Raw genomic sequence first — 27533 nt, forward strand, 5'->3', positions numbered from 1 at the left:
TGACGCCCCTCCCTGTTGCTGCTGGGACTGAGCGCGCGCACGGTGCTCGGCTGTCCGTGGTAACAGCGCGGTGTAGTCCACTATGCCGCGGGTCCAACGGCGTCAGCTGTAATGAAGCAGTGTAATGTGCCGTACCGGACCGAACCCCTGACACTCTGCACTTAGGCTACTCTTCTTCGTCCATGCAGAAGATGGTGGCTGGCGGCTAGTTCCAGCTTCGGACTCCGTGGTTTCTTTCCTCTGCGAAGCGCACTGAAATCAGTCGGTGAGTGTCCGTCGTTGCGCACATATAGGCTGCACTGTCTGTCACCTGTTCTGCTCCACAGGTAGCTAGGACAGCAGACTGGCTTCTGCTGCTGTGCGCTAACACCGTCGACAAATCTTCCCAAAACAGGCAGAGGAATGAGAGAAGCTGGAGAAGAAGCTGCTGGTTACAGGGAGGAATAAACAAGACTGGAGCCATTATATGCTCAGAAACTCAGAAAAAAATATCTCAACAACAACAGAAGCTGAAACAACAAATCCTAATGTGACCAATCTGTCTGCCAACACCAGTCACCTAGATATAGCAAATGTTAAAAACAGGCCGACAGTAGGCTTCAGTGGACTCCAGCAGCCTACCTGTCACCTCCATATGGGCTCACAGCATTGTGTGTATCAGCTGTTCAAATGAAAAATGCCACTGGCTCCCAACAGAGATCTATAGCAGCTGGGTTATCTGCTTTGGTTTATTAAAAGCATGCAGTAAACCGTGACCTTAAGATGATGATCGTGATATATGGTGAACTGTGAAGTGAAACCATGGTCAGAATCCACCAGTATAAAACTTATATTATTTTACAATTTTAAATGCTAAAACTACCACGAAGAATATGTAATAACATCACAAAGCATACTTTAGGCTATCATGTCATTGAGTCAGACCTATATGGCTTTTCCAGGCTATACAATAGTAGTTAACAAGTTGGTTCAGTCAGGACAAATCTAAGGTCTAGTGGACAGTATTTTGTGCCAATATTTAGTTTTAAATGTGACCACTCTGCATTCCCAAAAAGTAGACACAATCTAGACCTACTACTTAGACCATCATGAGATGCTGAAAAAGTAAAATCTGCAATGAAAACAATATTTCATAACCCTACCTGGCTGATATGACATGAGGTAATTATTGGCAAACCCTTAAATCTAAATCTAATCTAAATAAAAGGTATACTGTGTGTTTTAGCCCTTTGTGTCCTTATCCTTAGGAACGCAATCTATTCCCATTCAGACGAGTGCCTGTGAACACACCTCAGTCTTTATGCTTTGGTGAATGTGTAGCACTAAATGTCTCCAGAAAAACAGTGTTAGAGCCTCTGTCTTTGTCCAGCTGTTATAATCCTGGTCTTCTTATAAACGTGCTCTTTAGTAAATCATTAATGTGATACACAATGTCATGTAGGGGAAATGAAGTCTGGCTCTCCTGGCGCACTTTAGCTCCATGGCATTTCCATTCATTTTATGATTTTGCCCTGTGTTAATTACATTTGCATGAGGTCATTTTGGAAAATCAGTCTCATTGCATGGTCTCTGTGAAGTGGCTGGCTGCTGTAGTGCTTTTGCTCTGCGGTGCAGTGATCACCTGTCCATCAAACAGACTTTCACGTTTCCCTTAGGTGTTTTTGGATTGCTGAAATTTGTGCGTCTTGGTCTGGAGTTTCTGTTCAGCCAGGTGGACTCTCACTGCTCATGCTAACCTCGGAGGTCTTCTTTTGTTTTTTCAAAAACACAGGGATCATAAAACACATCGCTTCCTGTGATCTTTCCTAGGAAATGGCCAACTAGAAAAACATGTTACAAAAGTAAATGTTAAAGCTTTTATAAACTGGCTATAGGTTAAATAATTCTTTTTGGAATATGATTTGTTTACATTAATGAGATATACAGTACCAACACTTATTTGTAATAATAATAATGTATTTCAAGCTGCTTCAAATAATTGTTTTTATTTGGTCAATTGGGAGCAGCTTACAGTGACATAGTATCACCTTATGGCAAAGTTGTTAGCAAACAGATGTCTATTTCCTCATCCATCAGACATGCACTAACACTAGCATTCATTTGAGGTCGTGTTTCTGGCCACCTAAAGAATACTAGTCCAATATTCACTTTTCTTTTAGTCCTGTGTTGGTCTCCACCAAGAAAAATATCTGGCTCTTTAGCAGCTAAATGCTAACTGTCTGCTGTTTGGTGTTGAGACACGTAGCATACAGTAGGTTTATCAGAGCTGTTTTTGTGTTGCTAAAAAACAGCTTCCTGCTGCAGCTGGAAAAGAGGCTAACACACAAAGTGAGAGTAAACCAAAATAATAAGCTAAAAGAGGCTAATAAAAGCAGTGAGAGCAAACCAAAAACATAAGATAAAAGAGGCTAATACATGCTGTGACAGTAAACCAAAACAACATAAAATATGCCAAATAAAAAAACAGTGACAGTAAACCAAAACTATAAGCTAACAGAGGCTAATGAAAGCAGTGAGTTAACCAGAACTATAAGCTAACAGAGGCTAATGAAAGCAGTGAGAGTAAACCAACACAATAAGCTAACAGAGGCTAACGAAAGCAGTGAGTTAACCAACACAATAAGCTAACAGAGGCTAATGAAAGCAGTGAGTTAACCAACACAATAAGCTAACAGAGGCTAATGAAAGCAGTGAGTTAACCAAAACTATAAGCTAACAGAGGCTAATGAAAGCAGTGAGTTAACCAACACAATAAGCTAACAGAGGCTAATGAAAGCAGTGAGTTAACCAACACAATAAGCTAACAGAGGCTAATGAAAGCAGTGAGTTAACCAAAACTATAAGCTAACAGAGGCTAATGAAAGCAGTGAGTTAACCAACACAATAAGCTAACAGAGGCTAATGAAAGCAGTGAGAGTTGAGTAGTTTTCTTTTTTGTCGTGTGTGTGTGTGTGTGTGTGTGTGTGTGTGTGTGTGTGTGTGTGTGTGTGTGTATATGTATATGTGGGACCTGTCTTGAATGAGGACCATCAATGTGCGGGGAGGGCGGGTAAATGGGTGCGGGGATAGGAGAGGTGGGCAGATGGTAGGGTGGGTTGGGGGAAGGGAGGTGGGTTGGTAGGGGTGGGTCGGTATAATCAATAATAAGTATTGAGGGAAGCATAGTATGTAAAAGTAGAGATGAAATTCTGATGAAACTCTGATTTTGATGAAATTCAGAATTTTTTTTCATTGTTGTTGTATCGCCCTTCTTTGATGTACTTCCTGGTACCTAATCATGATGACCGACAGAAATTAATTAATAAAAAAAAAAATCTAATAAAAAAAAAAAAAAGAGAGAGTTAAACACAACTATAAGCTAAACAAGGTTAATGAAAGCAGTGAGAGTAAACCAAAACAACAAGATAAAAGAGGCTAATGGCACCAAAAACTCTAAGGGATAGTTGGGGTTGGGTGATACGTTTCTGTAGGTTTGACACTCTACGTGTCACCTTTCACCGATCAATACTGTGATTCAGTACCACAAAAAAAAGCTTTAAGTTGTCCGACAATATAATATAAATGAATATAAGACTTTTAGATAAACAGTGAACCAAATAGCTCTGAGGTTGGCAAACTACAATATAGACTTAAGCTAAAGATGGGAAATCTTTAAAAATATGGCTGTGGAACTGTGTTGATGCAGCAGCAGTATTGTAGACATGGGAATACAGTCAGCCCTAGTCGTATTTGAACTTGCTTAGTTAATATATATCATGGGAAATGAAGTTACTTTGCTCACACCGACGTCGCTGGCAGCCTGCTCTGTTCTGTCACCGCTGGGTGAGTCATCTGACTTTCTATCATCTGTTCCACACCGTGCTCTTTCTTGGAAACCAGGCTTCATGTTACCGTGTGTTAACACATACGATGGCAGACAGATGATGACATCGCACCGGGTGCGCTCCACCCACCCAATCTGATTCTGGAGTCCCAGGGGTGCCAGCCTTTATCACTAATCTCCTGAACAGCCTCAGTCATCCTTAACTTTATCTTTTTACGAGGAACAAAGGCTGCCACTGCAATAAGTAAACAGGTACCTGCTGCTTCACCTATAAAATCTCCAATTGCCTTGGCGTGACTGAGCAGCAATGGCTAGGTTTGGGTACCGAATACCGGGTAACGGTACTAATATGGGGGAGCGTGCCTATGTTCCCACAGCCCTATGTTCCCACATTTCTAAGAAAAAAAAATTTCACTGAAAATTAGGCCCTATGGTCCCACAGCCCTATGTTCCCACATTTCTAAGAATTTTTTTTTCCACTGAAAATTAGGCCCTATGTTCCCACATTTCTAAGATTTATTTTTTCAAAATTAGGCCCTATGTTCCCACAGTTCCCACATTTCTAAGATTATTTTCCAAAATTAGGCCCTATGTTCCGACATTTCCTTTTTCATAAATTTGTATCAGATTGTATCCCCTTTTCTCCCAATTTGGTAGCCAATTACACCCAACCTCTTATCCAGTAGCAATGGACTACAGATGGAATGTAGCTTTTAGCTAAATCTAGTGCGCCCATCTCTTTGTTTATTGCAAACATTTAATATAAGTAGCACAGAGGCCTCGCATTGACTAGCTTCTGGTCAGATCAGTCGAATGAAGCGCAGGGGGCATAGGGCCTAATTTTAAGAAAGATCTTAGAAATGTGGGCTGTGGGAACAGAGGGTTGTGGGAACATAGGGCCTAATTTTCAGTGAAAAAAAGAAAATCCTTAGAAATATGGGAACATAGAGCTGTGAGACCATTGGGCTGTGGGAACATAGGGCTGACCCCCTAATATGGCACCGGTGCCTAAACGACCGGTATCTACTGGACCGAATAACAAAGCGGATTTCAGTGCCACTGAAATGACTGTGCTTCTCTCTGATGCTCCGAAACGGACATTACGGGCAACCAAAGCATCGCTGCGCCTGCACGTGGCGCTAGTTAATGCTAAACTTGGCAGCAGGTAACGTTAGCCTACCGTTAGCTTGTAGCTGGATTAAACACGGTTAAAATGCTGACAGCTAATCAGTGTAAAGTGTGACTATATTTCACAGTAGGGGATTCCAACACTGTGACATTAAACAGTCTGCAGCTGCCGTTGTCGTAAAAACAACACAGACGGTGCGTTCATTGACACTGGTAAGCCTCGTTGTGCATTCAAAGTAATTGTAAAATACCCTTTTCCCATCTAGTGGTGTTTTTTGTCGTTTAACAGCAATTCACTGGTGAAATTAGTTATTAAAAAGTTATTATTACATTATTAATAAATCATTTAATTTTACCATATGGCCTTAGCAATAAACAAGCCATTCTCTAATGTCGCCGACTGTTGTGCTCTTCTTTTTATCTTATTTTAATCTTTTTTCAAAAGTATTGGTTCAGGCAATGTTTAGAATCGCTTTAGGACCAGTATCGGAAAAAAACCCAAACGATACCCAACCCTAGCAATGGCCCCTTCCCTAATTCCTACTCGGCCTTCATTTTGATCTCTATGACACACCTGTAAAGCATCTTGTAAGTTTGTGACGACATAGCGGTAACAAACAGACACACATACACACAACGCCTCCTGGCAAGTACTCAAAGACACCGTTGGGGTTGTTCCTGCTACTTTAGGACACACACACACACACACACACACACACACACACACACACACACACACACAAAAACCAAGGTCGCAGAAATGGCAATTTAGTCTGATTAAACTTGTGTATTTTGTTTCAGAGAAGTTGTTGTACAGCAGATTGTGTTCAGACAATATTTAGACATTTGTCATCTTTTTTTTGATGTAAAAAAAAAAACAGTGTTTGTGGAAAACTATGTTCATATCCCTCACAGTAAGGTATCAAGAACGGTGGCATTTCGGTTTCAGCCCCAAACCTCGGGTATTGTGGCGTCAGTAGCAACAAAACATTTCATGTGATATCCCTGCTGCAGACTTGTAGAGTGTTTGAGATGAAAAGTGGAGGAATACGTGCTGTTTTTTTTTTTTACATCTCCTGTCTGCCATAAAAGTGCCATTTAAGGAAAGAAAAATGTTCACTTTTGAAACTTGTCTCTTTGCAGCAAGATAAAAGGCAGCCAAGTGTCACCCGTCACTTACAATTTTGCCACCCAGCGCCTAATTTAATTCCTATTGATTGCGGGCCCCACCACTCTGAGAATGGAAACTGTAATTTGCCAGGCTAAATTCCAGTCATTAATTATTCCTATGTATTGACCAGTGACCTATAAGAGTTTGGTCAGAGCCGCTGCTTCTGTAAAGCCCATTGCCCTTTACTCTGACCTATTGCTGGCTGCCATTTGGTGATTGCTACTTTTATCTTTCTGCCATTAAAATGTGTCAGTCAATTCTTTCCTCACCTCTGTCTGGAGGACATATAAGACAGCCGACATGTTTTTCAGAGATGTAGAGGACAAAGGATGATAATAGGAACAGAGGGGACCCGTTTCCCACGAAGCTGTGTAAGACTGTTCTGACCTCAACCTCTCCGTGCCCATTTTCCCAGCAGCCCAGTGTGGCGAGAGGCAGGGGATGGCGGTGTAACTCAATAGACTTCCCCCAGCATGCCTCTGCACGGCTCTATGGGAAAGGAACTGTGGTCTGTCAATGTCATCTCTCCTGCTGCCAGCCTCTCCATACTGATTAGATGGGAAGGGAACAGTAGGTGAGATGGGATGGTTCTTCTGTGGCGACAAAGAGTTTATTGTAATTCCCAAGGCATCCATTCAATCCACAGATCAGTGACCTTTTCACTGTATCCGACCACACAATAGAATCAGCTGCTTAGTTTTTAGTTTTCCCCTATAATTACCGCATGGAATGCTGTCTGCCCTAGAAACTGGCACGGCATCTCGAAACGGTTAGTCAGACATCAACCATTTGGAGAGCTCATTCCGTTGATTGGCAAATGGAGAGGCTGTACGAGGGTGATAGGTGCAACTGCTGTTTTGAATAGCGTCTCAATGGACACCATCAAACACGGTTTTCACTGAAGGTGCCTCTTTACAGCTGGAGCTGAAAGCTTTGCACATTTGCATCTTCAAATGACAGCGAGACGGAAATGTTTGAACATTTTGAGTATCCTCAGCTGGAAACCAAAATAATCTTGTCTTTAATCTTCATCCGAGTCAGATTTACTGTAGATTTGTCCAGAGTCTAAAGCCCAGTTCAGCCCACAGATTCACGACGAGATGAGTTGAAACTTGCAACTACTTGCAACGCCCCGGTCTGCAACGATCTAAAACCTGCCAGTTTACACCAATGTGACGAGATGAGACGGTGTATCATCTCCATAGCAATGTCTCTCTGCACTTCTGTTCTAACTTTCGATTTTTCAGGCTTTTTTTGTAGCTGGATATATCATTTGTTGTGTCTGAATATGAATGTGGATAACGTTAGTGATAGTGAGATGCTTGCTACAGTTGCATTTCTAGTGATGAATCAGGGAAAACATTTTATTTAAGTCAGTGGTTCCCAACCTTTTTTCCTTGGCGCCCCCCCTACTTATGTCTAAGAAAAGCTGAGCCCCCCATCTGAAACCGAAGTTGAGGTAACTTTCCCTTACTTTCTTTTTTGATACAGAGGAGTTATCAGCACTTTTACGTTTCTCCGCCATGTTTCGTTCATAAAATAGTGATGCCGTGGCGGCAGGAAAAACGAGGATGATAGCAGCTAGCAGCTGACCTGATGACAGCAGGGTCCCAGGTTAAGAGGTCCCGGAGGTTTGGCCTACTAAGTAGCCTGCCTACAAGTTTAAGCGAGAACAAAAATATATAGTTTTTATACACACTTTTGTATACATTATATATTCTAGTGTATTATCGTAATTTCTTTAACATGTGCAAATATTTTTTTTTTTACCTCAACCTCAAACAAGATCTTTGCCGCCCCCCTTAGGGGTCCCCGGACCCCAGGTTGGGAACCACTGATTTAAGTGATTCAGGCTTTGTTCTAACGCCGCTCCCTCTCTTCAGTCACTCTCTAGCTCGCTTGACCACATACCTCGCTTGTTGAGCCTCTGTCTAAAACTTGGCCATTTCGACCAGCTGACCATTTCGACCAGTTGTAATATAGAAATAAAAAGGATTATGTATCATTTTATTTCTACAGTTTGTAACTGACTTTACAAGATGACTTGGCTATTGGCTGTTGAAAGAGATAACAGCGCCATCAGCTGGCTTGAGTCGAGCGGAGACGGGCCGGTTCAGACCGCTGAAACTTTCCCCTGCAACGTTCTAAAACGGTTTCGTCTCATCCCAAATCTCTGGTCTGAACTGGGCTGAAGAGTCATTGATAGCTACTGGTGCTCATATACTGTGGCAGAACTTAAAGCTGCACTAATCAATATTTCCATATCAACAATGGATCAAATGACTATGCACAATGTAAATGGTGTCCTCTGTAATGACAAACCCAGAGAGAATTACTCTAACTTCCGTCAAAACACTGGAACCCAGATATGTTCGAGAGTAATTGTAAATCATACAATGTCACAGAATTATACTCAGTAACTGTAATACAGCTTTTTTTCTGACACACAAATACAACACAAGACCTTGACACTGCTGATGCAGTGTGGCGGTATGTGTGTTGGCCTTATAGCATGTGTGTGTGTGTGTGTGTGTGTCTCAGCCGATGCCTCATTTGCCAGGGTTGTTGTCAGAGGGTGCTAGAGGCCCATGGGTGGTAGCCAGCATGCAGGAGCAGCACGTGCAGCTGCAGCCACCCAGGCCGCATCGCTGTTGCAGAGATGGTCTAGTTCGGAGAGCGCCTGGGGTGGAGGACGGCCTCCGTTACACTCTTTCAAACAACAGGCTTTGTGCTAAAATATTGATGTTACAGCAGCACACACTGTCCTCCCGGTGTCACACGTATCGGACATGTGTAGATTTATTGTCCTGGCCTTCATGCAACTACCCGGGAGCAACTGATATATGGATCCTGAAAGCTGATACTATAAGTTTACGATGGATTACGTGCTGAAACAAGTCAAATCAAGAGCAAATTATTTTTCTGATATGATTTAAGAAAAAAAAAATCTCTAAACATTCTCTCGACTGTGAATATTACTGCAAAGTAAATTCAATATCTTTGTGTTTTGGTCAGGCTGTTCTCATTCACTGTTTGATCTACTGTATACCTATCAAAAGTAATGCACTGTAATTCAAATGTAATTGACATATTTATTACTGTAAGCCCCACATTGACTTTTGCTGGAAGGTAGCAACCTCTAGTGCACATAGTTAAATATGACCGGAGCAAAGAAGGATATCAGGTGACCGTAAAAGAGCGCCAAAATCCACGTAAGGAGGAGGTCGGGTGGTGTAAGGGTCCCAAAACACAGGACTTTCACCAGGGTGACCGGTATTCGTGTCCTGGAAGTACTTAATTTAACCCAAACCACAAACGTTTTTCTAATCTTAACCAAGTCGTTTTCGTAAACTTAACCGTCACAGTCACGTACCGGTTACGTAAGAGTAGTTTTGGTGCCGAAACTTGACCGTCACGGTCCCATACTGGTCATCGTTTAACAGCGTTACATAGAACAGTCACATTAAACTTAAATGGTCACACTTTAACTTAACCGTTGTAACAGTGACGGTCACGTACCAGCACCGTTTCACATTGTTAAAAGAGAACATCATATTTTGTAAGATATCATACAAACTCGTTAATGAGAATGCATTTGTTTTGGACTGTTGGTCAGACAAAATTAGCACTTTGAAGATGTAACCATGGACTCTGGGAAAGTTTTTTTTTTAAAAGATTTTTTTAGGGGTTTTATGCATTTTTATTAGATTGTATATACAGGAAAATGGGGAGAGAGAGAGAGGGAATAACACGCAGCAAAGGGACGCTGCCAAGAACTCAACCTACATGGGGAGCACGCTCTACCGGGTGAGTTACAGGACGCCCATATTGAATAATTTATCGTCAGAGTAGTTAGTGATGACAATAATGGTTAGTTATCTAAAATCTCAATACTTGGCATTAAATGTCTGATCAGATTTTTAATTAATTATTTGACTGTATTGTTTATTAATTAAAATGTCTCCAATTTTACACATTTTATTCGGCAAACTTCTCATGCGGCTGCTTGTGTTTTGACAACTTTGGCTTTTTTAAATGGGGAAAAAAAAGCACTGGCTCGGGTTAAGTAGTAGTTAAAGTCTAATCTAAAAAGGTATTCATTTCGTATCAGTATCTAAACTTACGTATATACGTATAATATTGGCACCAGTGTGTTTCCCCCAGAAATCAAAGGATTCCAAATTTCTCCTGCTTCCAGTACTTAGACACCTAGCCTAACAATAATAGGGATATTACTGGCTTTTCATGCATTCTTGTGTGAGCTTTGGTGAAAAAGTGCAATCAATGTAGGTTGCAAGATTAAAGTTGCAGTCTAAATGATTGATCGTTGGCATTACTCTGGTATTAAAAGAGTGCTCCAGTGATTTAGTATTGCACTCCCACAAAGTTGGGGAACTCGCAAGAGATTAAAAAGTAATGGTCAAACTTGATGCAGCAAAGGCAGAGATATCCTGACTTCTGGTTCCTGGTATGAGTTAAGCTCCAGTAATGCTGAGAAGAAAGAATCCTATGCTTTCCATAATGCAGCTCAACAGTGTCATTGTGTAAGACCCTGCCTGCTTGGTAAGCAGCCATGCTGACATCATCTGGGTTATTTCCTCAGATTTACAGCTCCTGCAGAGCCCAGAGTAGTTCTCCTATTGACAAGTAAACTGGCACTGATGCGTAAAATCTGTGGAGGTTCCTTTGTAAACGGTTAACCTGTAAAGTTCAGATTTAACCAAACAGGTAACGATTGGAGTCGAGGGCAACCAATCTGTGCTAATTTGAACAACAATGGCAACACTGGTGTCACGTGTGCAGCCACCACCAGGTGAAAAATAAGACATTCACCATGTAATTTTGTTCATGTTTGACCTTGCACATTGGAGGGCCATATGCTCAGGATTAGTTGATAATCACTTGAATCAGAACATGAAGTGTAAAAGTCGTAGATCCCCCAAAACAGTCTGTTCTTGCTCGACATGTTCTGTTTTCAGATCATCCTTGAGGCCTCTGCCAGCGCTGCCTGCCAGCCATTCTTTATATCTCTCTGTCAAGTGTGCTAATTGCTGTAAATAGCTGGGTGCTCTGCTGTTGTGATTGACCCTTATGAAACCTGCTCAATCTGTCTCATATTTTGCAACGTGGAGGGCAATTTGCCAGCCTCATTTCGTATAATGGCTTGTTGTTATTGCACATTAAACACAGTTAATTACAGAGAGGGCGGATTGCTTTTAGGTGCTATTTGAAGGACTGCGACGGGAGGTCCTCTTTGGACCTGTGTACCAGTAAACAATATAGCTGAGTGATATCAGTGAGCGTTTGTAGCTTCCTTTTAGGCCCTGTTTACACTTAGTTTAAAAATGCGTTTCATTGATCCGAACACAAATCCGACAGCCAAAGACGCACTGCCGTTCACACCTGTGTCCATAATGGGTCTCCAGCTGACCACTTGTGTTCAGGTTTAGTTACTGCCTAAGTCACTTACGCTCAAAGGTCAAGGGGCCCCGTGCACAACTATTACGTCCACATTTTCGCCAGTCACGTTAGCGGTTGTGTCGGTACAGCTGGAGATATCGCTGTCAGCAGCTTCCAACACATCTCCTTCCACAGGGCGAAACGGTGGTACGGTCACGCAACACTTCGTACAACTTGTCGTAAAATGGGCAAGTTATAGAGCGTTGGCACGCTGTCACCGTCCTGCGTTGAGGGCCTATTTACCGGTTAGGTCCTTGTCGGTGACGCATCAGGACGCATTAGCCTTTACACTAAAAAAGATATGTGGTCAAATGCATCTCGGATCACCTCGGCAAGTGGTTTGAGTAGGGCTGTAATGATATGCGATATTCGGCAGGGAGGAGATTTTCGGCACGAACACCGGTAACGCTAACGGAGGTGTAACATTATGAATGGCCACTGTTCTGACTCCGGTGCCTGGGTCTGTTTCCCGACGGTTCAGTAAACTGCCGTTAGTGTCCTTAGCACCGGAGTGCTGACTGGGTTTGGATTGCTGTGTAATGATAGTGGCTGGCTGCTAGCTGGCTGGGGGCTGACTGTGGATGTGTCCCCTGGGCTGTTGTCAGGTCTCATTCCGACTGAAGCCTTGCAGCGCCAGGAGAGTGAGGCAGACAGACAGGGGTGTGCTAGCTGGCTATTTAGCCTGGCTATTTACCCTAGCTGGCTATTTAGCCTGCTAGCACATAGACGACTAATCTAATATTAGATTAGTCGTCTATCTATACAGTTAACATTACTGATGAATTAGTGGGTTAGCCCAGAGTTGTTAACCGTGGTCAAAACAATCATACTAAAAATAACTGAGCGTGTTGAACAATGTCGTAATCTTATGTTACCCACCAAGAATTAGCTAGAGTTATAGACCAAGCATTAGCATTAGCTACTTGTCAACCAGCACCTTTATAGTAGGCTAACCTTAAAGCAACAGCAAAGCACTTTTCCTCTTAGGTCCCCCTACAGGTTGGAAGTGGAATTGTCCATTACCGTTACCATTATTCTTATGTCTCAATCGAACTACAGATCCGCTACCCGATCTGGCAAACTTGCATAGTGCAGTTATAGCCGATAGAGGGACGCAAAGCGAATGCAGAAGTACCGTTCACCCTGTTATGAGTTGAACTTATGAGTTGATTATTTTAAGGTACAAAAGAATCTTTGGTGTTGGATCGATCGATATTGAAATCAATCAATATCAATAAATAAGGTCTCTGTTGTATTACTGTGTTGCAAAGTGGCATGTAATCAATGACAAAACGATGCCATGTGGCAGAAAAAAAGTTGTATTACGTTTACTGAGTATAACTCTCCTCCAACCCCCCCAAAAGAATTGAGGTTTGTATCAAATCGTGGGTCATAAATCGTGATACGAACCGAATTGTGGGTTGGTGTATCGTTACTAGGTTTGAGTGATCTGATCACAATGAGCCCTGGTGATCGTTTACACTCGCCCAAGAAGCATTTTAAAACCAAGTGTAAACAGGGTCTATAGTGTTGTGGGTGGTTTCAAAAACAGTAAAAAAAATGTAATTGAACCTCAAAACCAGACTGAAGGTAAGAGCTGTTTTTTTTTAATTGTATTTTAGAATAAAAAAACAAATGCAAGGGATGATGTAGAGCGAGCCGGTCATTATTGCAAATTTGAACTCATTGACTGAACCTCACCCTGAAGGTGTTCAATTCACAATAATGACCAGCTCGCTCGACATTATCCCGCTTATTACACGGCTTATTACACTACTCATAGTGCAGCTACTCACACAGAGGTTACCCACTGATGACGCCTGCGTCCCGGTCGGGAAGGTTAACTTAACCCCTGATGAGCACGGCTCTAGGGCGGAAGCCAGGTCACCCCGGTGAGTGAGCTAACCATGGAGCTAACTAATGCTCTGTTTTCACTGTTGCCATTAGCGCTGTTAGCGAGTCCCGTTTCCTCCACCCTGTCTCTCCCTTTGTGATCCGCTGAACAGCAGTATGAGCTCCATATTTATGCACAAATATGGTTTTAAAATGATTTCATTTGTATTTATTTATTTATTTTGAGCATGTACAATTCAACATAAAAAAAGACAACAGCAGTTGTTGAAGACCTATTGAAGAGATAGACAAAAAGGTTGAAAAGAGAAACGGAGATAACATTTAATTTCATTAGCGAGTTTCCACGATTTACATGCGCGAAGAGGAATAGGAAGAAGTATAAACTTATTTAATCCTACCCCTTAACTGATTTATAAATGGGCCCGAGAGAGTCTATGATCAGAAATGCGTCCATTGCAATGGTCTGTTATATAGAAATAGCAGACTGCAGGATGCCTGATTAGCTGTGTAATAAAAGACAAGAACTGACTCTTTGCCTGCTACGCCTTTTAAACTTTCCATTCTAGCACGACTCGTATGCAGTTTACAGTGACAACAGCCACAGGTTTACCACTTGAAACTCATAGTATTTTTTCAAGCAATAACTCCTAAATGGCACACAGAAGTGAACAAAAGCCATCTCCTCATTTCTTGACCCGCAATCTTGTCGACTGAAATGACAACTGCTGCTAGCAGAGTTTATTAGCTGCAGCTAGCTAGCTAGCTAGGTAGCTTAAGGCTAACTCCAAGAGTTGGCTGTTGTGCCGAGTTTTATGGTTAATAAGCTAGGTTTGGGCTATTGCTGATCGTGGAAGATGTTTAGCAAATGGTCAATTGAATGATTCCCCTAGAATGTAATTCATATTCGTACAGAAGGTTCTCTGAAAGATACTTTATACTACCACAGGACACTAAAAGTAATACCACTGGTAATATTGATTAAAAAAAAAACATCCATCCATTAGATTTAGAAGAAATTGGTGATATTGACTGGTTGATTTCTAATAAAATACCTGTAAAAATTTCAAATTCATTACGAGACATTTCGCCCACCAAGATAATCATCTGGATTATACTGTACATGCACAGACCTGTAGCACTTACTTACTTACTAAAGCAAATTATCTACAAAGTAAAAGCCTGCGCTGATGCGTTTTTCTCTGAGAGCCCTGGCTTCTGAAACACAAAAGCAGACAGCCGTAGTGAGAAAAAGGGCTGCGTGGATCAGCGGAAAAGACGGGAGGATCTGCCCTGGATGTTTCCGAGATCTGAAGGGAGGCTGTGATCACGCTGTCTCATTAGATCAGTCTCATCTCTCTCTCTCTCTCTCTCGCTCTCTCTCTCTCGCTCTACTTCTGCTGCTGCTGCTGCTGCTGCTCAGGAAAAACACAACTGCTTTTGTGAAAATCAACTGCCGGTATCAGAGTCACACTTTACTACACACCTTCCAGCTTTTGTGCATATGTATGACCTTCTGTGCACCTGTTAATGGGAATATGATGAGAGAAGCCTATTGCTTTCTTCATCACATTTTTTTCGTCTCAATATATTTTTGCAACATAAATGGTGCATTTTTCATCAATCTTTTTTTTTTGTTGTTGTTTCATGGTGATTCATACATTTAGTTGTGTTGTGTGTGTATTGTGTTGCTGTATTATTATTATTTTCATTGCATACACCGGCAGCAACAATCACAGTTTCCCCAAACTTAATGTCAACATGAACTTTGATCTTATCATAACAAAAGACATCTCCATGAGCAGAGGGGAAGAAAAAAAATGCAGTATAAAGATAGTCTGCTTCTTCCTTGGCTCCCCTCCTCCACTGTATAGCAATAGTGCAGTTTCCATGGCAGCTAGAGCATGCTAAGCTTTAGGATAACAGTGAAAAAAGTGGGGAGAAGGACGGGGAATAATCACCGGGTATGAGGGACTAAAAATAGCCAGGGATCTAATCCCAGGCATTATTTATTCATCTAGAACGTCTCATGTCTGCGCCGGCTGTGTAAACATAATTTCGTCTGCACTTCCTTGTCGAGCAGGCGTGCCGTTTTCTGACCTAAACCCCACAGTCTTACTAACTGACTAATGCCATGACCATAGGGAGAGGCGAGGGGACACAGTCACAACACAAAGACTAAGGGGTTGGATTTACTGTGCTGAGGGAGACTGCATCTGGATTATTGCAAGCAATCTATTACTATTCCTACTTCCTTATGATTAGATGGAGCACTAGAACAAGACTGCATACTGTAATGGAAAGTGAAATGAGCTCTATTGCTTTGTCACTGAAAAACATCCACAGTGACAATTTGTAATTAAACTCTCAATGAAAATGCAATTATATTTAATGTAATCATTGCCAGCTCCTGGGTTATATGCACTGCTTTGTCATGTACAGACTGTAGTGAAGCTGTAGTGTGTGTGCAGTGACTGGGGCTGCCACACTGCGAGTTTGAGACGGATAAGAAGCAAAATAGAGGTCAGCCTCCGGCAGCAGGCATGGCCAGGCTGCTGATATCTATCATTGGCTCTCGTTTGGAGAGAAAAAGCTTTGACCGATATGGCTTTTTAAAGGCCAGTGTCCGTGCTTAACTTTCTGTACTGAAGCTGCCAATAGCTTATATTTTGTGCTAGTATTTTACATGTATAAACAGTAGGCTCTGCTCGATTATGGAAAACAATACTGTATACTTGAATTAAATGTATTTGAAAGCTGGCCAAAGCTTGGCACTTTGCAGTTTTTAGTTTTCTAATATTTTGCAAGACGTTTTCTAGAATTATATATTATTTTCAGCAAATTACAGGGAGATCCATGTTCATGTTGCACACTTATTAATACACTAATTAATTCTTAGTGTAGCCTGGAGAGCCTTTTAGTCAGTGCATAGTAATGGTAGGCTGATAAACTTCCCAGGCTGATATGGAGGTTGATATTAGCTTATTTCAGATATTGGTAACAGTGTATATGTTGGCAGATAAGTATTCCATATATGGAATGTATACCAGTACACATGTTGCCGACCAGAGAGGTGTCATCAAGTCACCTTAGTATGGATTGCAAGGCTGGTAAAGCCAGTGGATACAGTTGAAAGCTTCAGGAAAAAAATAGTGTATAGAGTATTTTATACAGATATGTACGGAAGAGGATTAGGACCACATGTGAAAAAATTCTTTGAGTTCCTAGTCAAAATTGTGAGATTAAAGTCAGAATTCTGAGAATAAAGTCAGAACTCAAATACTAATAATAATACTAATACTAATAATAATAATAATAATAATAATAATAATAATATGTCCCACTGGCCTTAATCCTCTTCCGTAGATATGTGTACCCCAAGGTTAAGAATGATGTTATTTTCCTTTTTGAAGAGTTAACAGTTCCTTAAAAGGACAATTCCGGCGCAAAATGAACCTATGGGTTAATAGCATATGTGTACCGAGTCGACCGTTCTCTGGGATCTGTTTTCATGCTAATCGAATGTGTCTCTAGCTTTGAACAAGCTAACACAAACCGGTGGTTAGCTGCTAACGCTAGCTTCCGGGGCAGATGGTAAATTGCTATTTTATACCACTAACAAGGCTCAAAATAGCACCACACTTAAACGGTAACATAACGAGGGTCCCTACATGTAACCGAAGCATTGAGAACTTTGTAAGTGTACAGACAGTTTATTAAAAAGATAGATTATGAAGACAGTAGCATTCATGTTTACATGTGGGCGCCATCTTGGAAAACAGTCATGACCAGTCGAATCACGAACGCTATGTTTGAGCTATGTTACTGGTTACTATTTCCACAGCGTTTGTCGTTCGACTGCCCGAAGCAGGGAAAGCTAACACCAAGCTACTGTAAGCCATTTATTGGGTTTCCTTTTAGTGAAATACTCAGTGAATTTAATTCCCTCTGGAAAACAGTCTAGAATATGTCTAGGGCTTTTATTGTGAAAGTTGAGAACGGAAAGAAAGTCTCTGGTAAACGCTGCCTTTGTGATAGTTGAAAGGAGAAATAAAGTTTGCCGTCTGTACAGTCTGTGGTTCGGAGAGCAGCCTCCGTGTTGTTGTATTATGATCCTAATCAGATTCAGAAAATGTCACAATTTGATTTGATTTTTTAGGCTCAAAATCGATTTTCAATTCAAAAAACGATTCACAGTATGTAAATGTAGTTACTTTTCCCATGTGATTGCAGTAGACATACAATTTAAAAGAAAAGAAACAACAAATTAAATGTAGTTTGATATTACTTTATATACAGTATGTTCTCATACAAAAATAAAAACTTTTGCAACTAAAAACTGCAAAGTGCCAAGCTTTGGCCAGCTTTCAAATACATTTCATTCAAGTATAAAATAAAACTGTTAAATAAAAAGAGCTTTTCGTTCAGAGTTCGGTGGGAGTTTAGAGCATTGAAAGAGAGTGCGTTGGTTGACTGGCATGTTAGGTACTTTAGGTTGTTGTTCGTCCACGTCTTTAATGTTAATCTCTGGGTGATGGCGTATCGTGTGAATTCTCAAGTTTGTGGTGTTTCCAAAATACTTAACTTTCGCTTTGCAAAGCCTGCATATAGCATGATTCCTATCAAGTATACACTCCATTACAAAAAAAAAAAAATAATATATATATATGAATCGATTTTTGGAATTCTATGAATCGATTTTGAATCGGTAGAGCTTGAATCGCGATACAAATGTGAATCGATTTTTTGCACACCCCTACAATGTGATTGGTTGATGTGTTTATTCGTGTTGCGAAAGCTCAGAAAAATCGACGTCGTTTCGGAAAAAAAATTACGCCACTTTATTGCAGCGTAATCTTCGCGTTCTGCGAGAAAGTACTCGTGATAAAAACAGTTTTAAAATTTTTTTTGACGTGCAAATTAATCGCACGAAAAAAAAACGGCCCCGGTGGCCTTAAGAAACACATTTTAAAAGTGTAATCAATAATAATACTAAAATATGCGAGGGAAGGTAGTTTTCACAGACTATTTCACAAACAGTTTTCCCGTAGCTCGCGTCATTATGATATATGATTATGGGTCTATATGCACACCTTACACACAGAGGTGTAAAACCTTCACAGGATTTATGGTTTATGTTTCACTCATGTCACGATCTAATACATTTCCCAGCAAAAATAAGGAGTGCCTGAGATTGTGCACATCACTTCCATTTTCAAGTCATTGCAGTATTCGGCTTTATAAAAATGTAATGTTTGAGACATGAGAATCAGACATAGGAGTTTTCCTGACCCATTTAGAGAGTGGTGTTCTCAGCTCTTTGTCCTGGTTTATTGCTAAACAACACCGTTTCCAAGTGTCTGCAATCAGTCGAGGAGATGAGACTGCAGAACACATTTATTCTGACAGAACCACGGACTGTAATGGACATGACATTTTCAAACACCTTTGTTCATGCATTTTTGTGCACAGCAGGTAGATCCTTAAAAGCTTCTTTTATGCAACGTGCACATGTTAAAAATGACCCATTTAGTAAATCATAGTCTTGACATTGTACCGGATTGCTGATTATATATTTTCAAGCCTGAAACCAGTGAGCTAACAAGTATTTTGTTTTTTTGATATATACTATTTTGTTGAAATCAGCTTTACAATTTTTCAAAACCAACTGCTGCACCTAACATCCAAATGTTGAAGCTGCTCTAATCAATATTTTTTATGTTTATAATAGATTTAATGATTATGTGCATTTGTGAAAGAGGTCGCTCAGTGACAAACTGTTAGAATAATTTCATTATCAAAAATAGACAGAACCACTGAAATAGTCAAAGTTCAGTTTTACTTGTGAACATAACAAGGAGACAGTTACAGTATCACTCACAGCATGAGTACAGAAGTGACCTAACGAAAAGCTCTTTACAGCCGCTTTTTATAATACCAAGTGGAATGTGATAAAACTCTATAGTCCATAGTCAATGTCGTCAGTTATCTCAGTCAGGGAGCGCCTGTTCTTTCCTCAGCAATACACCGTGCTCCAGACAAGGACAAGAGAGTGGCTCCCAGATACCAGATGGCGACAGCAGCAACTGTGTTTTGTCTTGTTATAATGCAAACAGTTTTAATAATAATCAGAGAAAAAGTATGTATCATAATTTTTCATAATTCAACACAAACCCACGGAGAATTATTAACTCGACTGCCGTTTCCCTCAGCTTCACAGAGCGTTGGAGCTTCTTTCAGCTCATAAGGCCCTTTCACACCTGTAGTTTGGTAAACTTGGTGCAATTTGGGGTGAAGTTGCAACATTGTTGCATTTTTCATTTGGTTCGGTGTGCGTTCACACTGCACTTTGTCAAGCGCACCAAACGTTGTAAACAAATGTCACACGGTTGAAACAGTCCAGATCTATTGTACAGAATATTCGAGTAAACTGGCCGACACTTCTGGTCTCAGAAATAACGGAGCAACACTAAATTAATAACGTCTTGGGTTTTCTGGTTTGCTTTACTGTTTCTTATATTTTAGAACAGGGATCTTCAACATCTTCACCCTTAAGCCCCTGACACACTAACCCGACGGCTGACCGTCGGCAGAAAAGGCAGTTGGACTGATCAGTCGGCTCCCCGAGGTCCGAAAAGTGCCTTGGAAAACACCGAAGCGACGCCGACTTGAGCGTACGTTCTGCGTGTGCGCGAGACGTAATAGAAAAAATGAAAACCGGAAATGACAACGCGTCACATGGGTCTGGCTTCTCCAGCCGATAGTAATGGCGGCTTGTTCGAAATACGATCTCATATTTTACGAAAATAGTTCACTGAAACGTGTTTCTGAAAACATTCTAAGCGAGAAATAGGCCATGCAGTTGCTGAATCTGTCTTCATTTCAGATCGACAAAGGTCAGTTTAAAAGATTTTCTTCCGATTTTGAGAGGCGTTCGTCGCTCGTCCCGCTCGTTATTTCCGGGTTAGCGCTCAACCAATCAGATTGGTGGAGTGAGTCCGACTGCCCGCCCTCCGACCCAGCATGTCAGGTCGGCCAAAATGAAGGCCGGCAGCTCCTCCGAGGGATGACGGCACGGAACACACCGAACAGACTCCAGTCACTGACGGACGATTATCGGGTTGGTGTGTCAGGGCCATTAGGGGGTCCTCAGAGTCAATGCAGGGGTCCTCCAAATTATTTTTAATTTTTGAAAGTTTTTAAAAACCATTTAAAAAGTCTCAACATGAATCCAACATATTATTAGCAAATATAAATCCCCACTGCTTACTGGCCTATAGGTAAGGTAGTCACTGAGATAGCTATCCACAGATACATTAATCCTAAGGATTCACTGTGCCACATGTATGTTTAACATTAAAATGTGATTTGTAAAATCACACCAACAATTAGTAGGCTATTTTAATAGCTTAGTATTCTATGCAAAAAAGGTAACCCTAGGGTTTTACTGAATATACTGAATTTTTTACATTCAAAGCGTGTACCTGTGTAACATAAATACATGTAGGCAGCAGGCTGGTCCAATAAGGGCATAACATTTTTTTTATACTGTACGTAGCAACATTATGCTACGACAGAAACAATGCTCTGGAATTATTTTGAAATGTTTGGACCAAACAAGCCAAGAACAAATGCCGCCACCACTTGAATCTAATTCTACAAATAGTATATATATTAATAATATTAGTATAGCCCAATCTTTATCTGCAACTGTGCAGAAATACCAGGTTTAAACAGAATGAATAGACATTCAAAAATAAATCAAATTAAATAAATTTGAATGTTGTGGCTCGGGAAAGGGAAGTTTGGGGTCCCCCTGCTGGAGCTGCTGCCCCCGCGACCCGACCCCGGATAAGCGGACGAAGATGGATGGATGGATTTAGAATGATGTCAACGTTACAGATGAAGCTTTTCGGTTCCGCCCAATCAAACCCAAGGATTGCATTAGCGTCAGTATTGCAACAATTCAAACAATACCCTGGCCACATTATTATATCTTTGACATTTTACAAATTGCATTTACTTTGGTCTTTTAGAAAGCAGCGAGAACTACTGGTGAATCGAAGCGCGTTGTTTCTGCTCTAATAAAAAAGTTAAAACGTTAAAAGTAAAAATTGAAACGTTGCGTTCTAAGATCTTCTTGGGGCATTATAGTTGTATACTGAATTGAAGTGTGGATCCTGACTGTTCCTGAAAGGTCTCCGGTCATTCCATTCTGTCGATACCAAGGGACTATTTACTTGCCAGGTACTTGAATAGAGATTGGTTTTTGACATTTTCTACACACAACGGAAGAGGCGATGACATACGTGGGCATTGGTTGCACAGATGCACAAAGTCCAAGTTATTGAGCTCTCAGCATGTCTTGCTGTTTCTTGCTCTGTCCGTGGTGCTGAAAGCCTCCATTCACTGTCTGAGAAAACGTCTGCTGAGACCAGCCTTCTTTCTCATGGTCCTTGGACTTGTATTTCCATTTAAAAAAGCAGACGCTCTCTGAAAAAAAAAAAAGCTAGCAAGGCTTCTTCTGAATAGAGGCACTGAAAGCACTCGGAGACTGTGCTCAAAATGACCCTTCAACGTTAAATGTGATGGGCTCTTCAAGTTCAGAGATACACCAGACCTGCTCTATTAAACACATAGAAGAAGACGCGAGAAAACAGGCTTTTTTGCATTTGCATTTGCACGTCCAACTGAAAAGATATGAAAGCTGCATGACTATTTGCACACGGTGTCCCTGCAATATAGATAATTGCAAGTACGTACTGTTTAATTTGTTGCTAAATTATAGATGTCACTGTGTTTAGAAATAGCCTAGGTAGCAATTTGCATCATTAATGAGCTCTTATCTGATGAAAGAGCTGTCACATGTTCGCCTTTTTAAAAAAGATAGCCCTTTTGTCCTTTATTTTTTTTCTTCCTCTCAACATCTTTACACCCGCTCTGTAAACAACCCTTGACCTCTGACATTTCTTCACTCAAAGGGCTTTTATAACTCTACCTTGTTGCTAACGTACCTGCGGCGTGTTCCTGTGTCTGACTGAGCCCGCGCAGACATCATAGTATCTAGGTCAATTTACTTGACAAGATAATCCTATCTAAACTGTTGTCGGATTATAAATAAACCTGTTCAGAGGATGGGGGACTGCCCGTTCAACACGTAATCTGACGGTTTAATGTAACAGATGTTCTAATTAGGACTGGACTAATGGTGGAGGTTGTTATTGACACTGATAGTTAAGCTACTGAAAGCCAATGGGCAATGACTTATTTAAGCTACATTTAAATCATCATTGGATGCTAAAAACAAAGCTAACGTTTTGTTTTTGTTTTAGATGGGAGAAACAGCTTCTTAAGGTGGACTGAGGCATCTTCCACTCCAGGTTTCACAGATTAAAAACCCCCTGAGGCTGCTGAGGGAAATCCTCCCACATCGACGATTGGCGATTGTGGCCAGTATCATGTATTAAACAGAAGGTCAACATGGACATGACATTACAAGCAAGTCAATATTTCAGCCAAAGTCTAGGTTTAATTATTCAGATCATCACATACATCCTGTCATTTCAGTGATAATCAGTTGTTTAGATAAGACTGAAGCAGAAAGGAGAGACGAGCTGTGCCAGGTGCCCTTCCTCCTGCTTGGCCCTGATTAGACTCCTATTGGCGGACTTTCAGTTTAACTGTGGCCTCTGATCCAGGACAAAGAGCAGCTTTGACACGTGGGGCCAGAGAAGGAAAACTGGAACAATGTTCTGGCTTCCTGGGACGCCTACAGTAAGATCCAAACTGAAAGGCCAAGTTTAGTACTGCAGCTACAGAGACCTGGAATAAGAGTGGTTAGGGCTGGGACGGTATGGATTTTTTCTTACCGCGGGAGGAAAGAGAGAGGAAAAAGAGATAGCAAAGATGATGTAAAGTGAGTTAAAAGTGAACAATAAAACAATAAGCTAGAACTTCAAGACACGGTGGCTTTATCTATTGTCAATACTGCCGGTAAAGTGAATGGAGTCACCCCCGAAAAACATCAGCTTAAACCTTACAACATATGTTGGTGCCCAAGTGCAGCCCGTCTAGCAGCTGAGCAGACAGAGAGCGGAGAGGGCGACTCGGCAGTTTGCTAACTTGTTGCTCTCTCTACCAATATAAGCAGCTCTGTTTCAGGCTACAAAACGTGCATGCAGGCTGAAATTCAACCATGCTGTTTTATTGGGATAAAGCTATAAACAGAAGGAAACTCCGTTAGCTGCTAGGCTGATGTGCAATGATAAACACTGCAGCTGTAACGTTAATGTAAAAACGGAGAAATGTCTTTGCCTTTCCTACCGTAATACACGGTAGGATTGTGGCCTTTCCTACCGTAATACACGGTAGGAAAGACAAAGACATTTCTCCCATACAAGACTTTACACAGGTAGGCTACTCTTGCATATAGGCCTAATAGTCAACACGAATGGAATGTTATTATGTGTCATGGAATATTGCGCTCCCCAACTCGCGAAAGGTCGGATTTGCTCCATCTTTTGATGATAAGTTCTGTTTAGAAAATCTTGAATCCATGTAAGACACAATGTCATGAGACACAATCCATGTCATTAGAATGAATGAATCCATGTCATTAGACACAACGTGCACATGTGCAGGCCAATGTTTTTTTTGTGGTGATGACGGTGACGAGCTCAGACCCGCGGTAGGCATCACGTGATCGCGGTATTGCGGTAACCGTCCCAGCCCTAAGAGTGGTACCATGTTCCTGGTATTTCTATGTTCATGTGGGGAGTTAAGTAACATGGTGATAAAACATTTACTCATGGGGGATTAGGGCTGTCATTTTTTTAAATCTAAATTCAAAACTACCATTCAAAAGTGGAAAAAAAATGAAATAATCACCTGCTTGAATTCAAAATACAGACTGTGCTTTGTACCCCCACTGTTGCTAGGCTAATGGTGTTCTCTTTGCTAACTGCTAACTAAAAGGGAGTAAACTTGCGAGAACTTGAGACGTAATGTTGAGAAGCATTCTGAATTCAACACCAGCTGGAAAAAATGTAAATTAAAGCAACACTAGAGAACTTTTTGTACCTTAAAATAATGTTTCCAAAATCGTTTCAGTGGTTCATCAACTCGTAACAGGGTGAATGGCACTTCTGTATTCGCTTTGCGGCTCTCTACCGGCTATAACTGCACTATGCAAGTTTGCCAGATCGGGTAGCGGATCTGTAGTTCGAATGAGACTTAATGGACACAATTCCGCTTCCAACCTGTAGGGGGGCCGAAGAGGAAAAGTTCTCTAGTGTTGCTTTAAGGTAACAATGAATAAATAAAGTTTGTCAGTGAAGTGAGGCAGCAGAGGTACTGCTATTGAAGGGAACAATGTCAATGTCACGTTTAGGATTACTATTATTATATTACTATAATTAATTCGAACAAATTACTTGCAAATTCCTATTTGTTCAAACTTGATCTTTTTTTGACTTGAAATTTGACAAATTTGATGCCAACAAAATAATATATTAAAGGCTTCAGCAGTTCTCCCCCATAACTGAATTTTATATATATATATATATATATATATATATATATATATACATACATACATACATACATACATACATACATATATGGTTTCTGATCAAAAGATTGTTAGGGGGGTGGGAGGTAGAAGTTCGATCACAATATCATGTCCATTTAAAACAATCAGTTACATTTATATCAATGCACAAAAAGCAACTAAAATATGATTTCACAATTTTATTACTGAGCTCTTCCAGACATTTAAATGAAAAACAATAGATATAGATAGAAATAGAGCTGTTATTCACTAAAAAAGTGCCACATTTGTCATGTGCAAGTGCAAATGTTTTTATCAGTTAACTTGAAGAGCCTTTGATAAGCTTTTAATCATTGGAGGCCATGGGACTTTCAGGGTGCGTTGGGAGGACTCGTGACCTCAGTATTTAAATCCTGACTGTGGTCATGATTGGACTATTGTAAGGCTGTTTGACAGAGCACAGCATTAAATTTGCAAAAGCATTTGACATCAATAAATCACTACTGCATTTATTATTAGAATCTTACCGTATGTCTGCCCTGTACAGTAAAGCTAAGGATGCTGTGGGGGAAAGGTGGACAAGCTTTCTGCTGTGGTTATAGATGTTAAAACACTAACATTTCTGCTGTTAAATAAAGCCTGTCAACCATTTACGGTAATCATAAAGGCTGTCATTCATGTGTGGTAATCATAGGTAGCTCAGTTAATTTGATGATTATACGTTGAGGTTCAAAAATGCTACATGTGTCAACCAAAGGCTACAATTTCAGTTTGTTTACATTGCCTTGCTCATTCCGCCCTCTATGTGCAGAGTCACAGGCTTTGTTATCAACATGTGATTATGTGATGTAAGTGTTGGAGGAAATCTGTTTATACTCGTGGAAATATTTGACAAAATAGGCCACAATTCACTGCTGTGGCTTATATGAGCTCGATGGCTATGCTACAATAGCACTTGAGGCTAACAGATGGCCAACCTGTAGCCTTTTTTTCCTGGAGATCTAGATTGCGTGTGTATTTGTGTGTGCATGCGCGTGCGTGTGTGTGAGAGAGAGTTTATAGCTGCAAGTATGCATTAATTCACATGTCATTCCTTTGTTGAAAGAGAGGGATGGGAAATGGGATTTTGCTCTACAACAAAAAAGGGAGACTGGCAAGAGAAAGTGAGATAGTGAGAGAATGGATTTGAGTCTTATGTTTACCTGCCAGTGGTGCTTTTTCTGTATTGTTGCCATAGCAACAGCGGCTCGCTGTATTTGTGTGTGTGCTGTGCTTGTGGGTTAGTGTGTGTGTGTGTGTGTGTGTGTGTGTGTGTGTGTGTGTGTGTGTGTGACAAGGGATGTAATTCTGCTTGTCACCAGTGTAGCCTAGAGCTGACTCCCCAGCTGCTGGTTGCCATGAGACCAGACAGACACATCCTCCGCTTCAATGATAAATCTTTTCTCTTGACGCTCAAATCACTGAACAAATTAGGTACCCTACATTTTGTTTTTTCTGAGATATGTCAAGATACATGGCCACTGCTTTGCTCTGTATTACTAAAAATGTAACGTCATTAACATGCCATTCAAATGACCAGGGTAAATACAGGCTTGGGGAAAAGTAATAGGCCGACTGCATCATTTAAAATGCACTAGGACATAGTTACTGTGCTCTACAGTGGTTTTCCACATGCATGCTAACAAGACAAAAGCACACAGACTAACTTGATGGTTATAGAAATAAGACCCTGAACCTCATGTAATAGGTCAATCTGTTATAAATCAGGCTAAAATGCACATCTTAATTGTGAATCATTGCAACAATTCTGCTCTCTTTGCTATTAGCTATCCAACTATACAATAGACTAGTAAGCTAGCTCTAGCTACAGTAATTACTATTTTTTTTTTTGGCAAACCAAGCAAACAATCCAGTAATATTGTAACTAGTCAGCTACTGTTGATTTAGCTAATAGCATGATGACTGTGAGTATTCAGAGTGAAAACTGTGAATACTATTAAATTAACTTGATGTTACCATCACGTTAGTTACTTTACTATACATGGGGTTTTCACATGCATGCTAATAGGGCAAAAGCACTAAAACTGTGTAGATGGCCAGGAGTTAAAGACTCTGAACCTCATGTCATTTGTGACCATGTGTGATACTTCAAATGCACCTCCTTAATATTCAACATTACTCCAATTTCTTCTGCTATTAACCATGTCCAGCAATCTACGGTAGTTAGCAAGAGCTAGCTAACTAATAAACAAGGCAATCAAAGCAGTAATACTGCAACTGGACAGCTAATATCCCAGATAACTATGAGAATTTACAGTGAAGTATGTTGAATTAACTTGATGTTACTTTACTACACACTTAGTTAGTTACTTTACTTTCCCATGCTTGCTAAAAGAGCTAAAGAACAGGAATGTTGCTGTTGTTACATTGTTTCGTATAAGCTATCTAGCTGTCCGGCTAGCCAACTAACAAACCAAGCAAAAAAGCAGTGCTGTAGCTGGACAGCTAATAATTCAGTAAATTTCCATTGAAATAGTGTAAATAAATGATGT

General features: G+C 40.7%; 1 protein-coding gene across 2 annotated transcripts in view; it reads left to right on the forward strand.

Moving 5' to 3' along the window:
- pkib (protein kinase (cAMP-dependent, catalytic) inhibitor beta) overlaps nucleotides 1-27533 on the forward strand; it is a 30736-nt gene continuing 3203 nt past the window's right edge. The window contains exons 1-2 of one of the 2 annotated variants that reach the window (XM_035992833.1): nucleotides 1-265; nucleotides 9830-9929. In XM_035992833.1, the coding sequence (XP_035848726.1) occupies nucleotides 9909-9929 (21 nt within the window). In that variant the 5' untranslated portion in view covers nucleotides 1-265; nucleotides 9830-9908. The remainder of the gene's footprint in view (nucleotides 266-9829; nucleotides 9930-27533) is intronic. The other variant, XM_031278932.2, reaches the window with a different exon arrangement.

The sequence above is a fragment of the Sander lucioperca genome, chromosome 16, assembly GCF_008315115.2.
Source record: "Sander lucioperca isolate FBNREF2018 chromosome 16, SLUC_FBN_1.2, whole genome shotgun sequence".
Taxonomy (NCBI): domain Eukaryota; kingdom Metazoa; phylum Chordata; class Actinopteri; order Perciformes; family Percidae; genus Sander; species Sander lucioperca.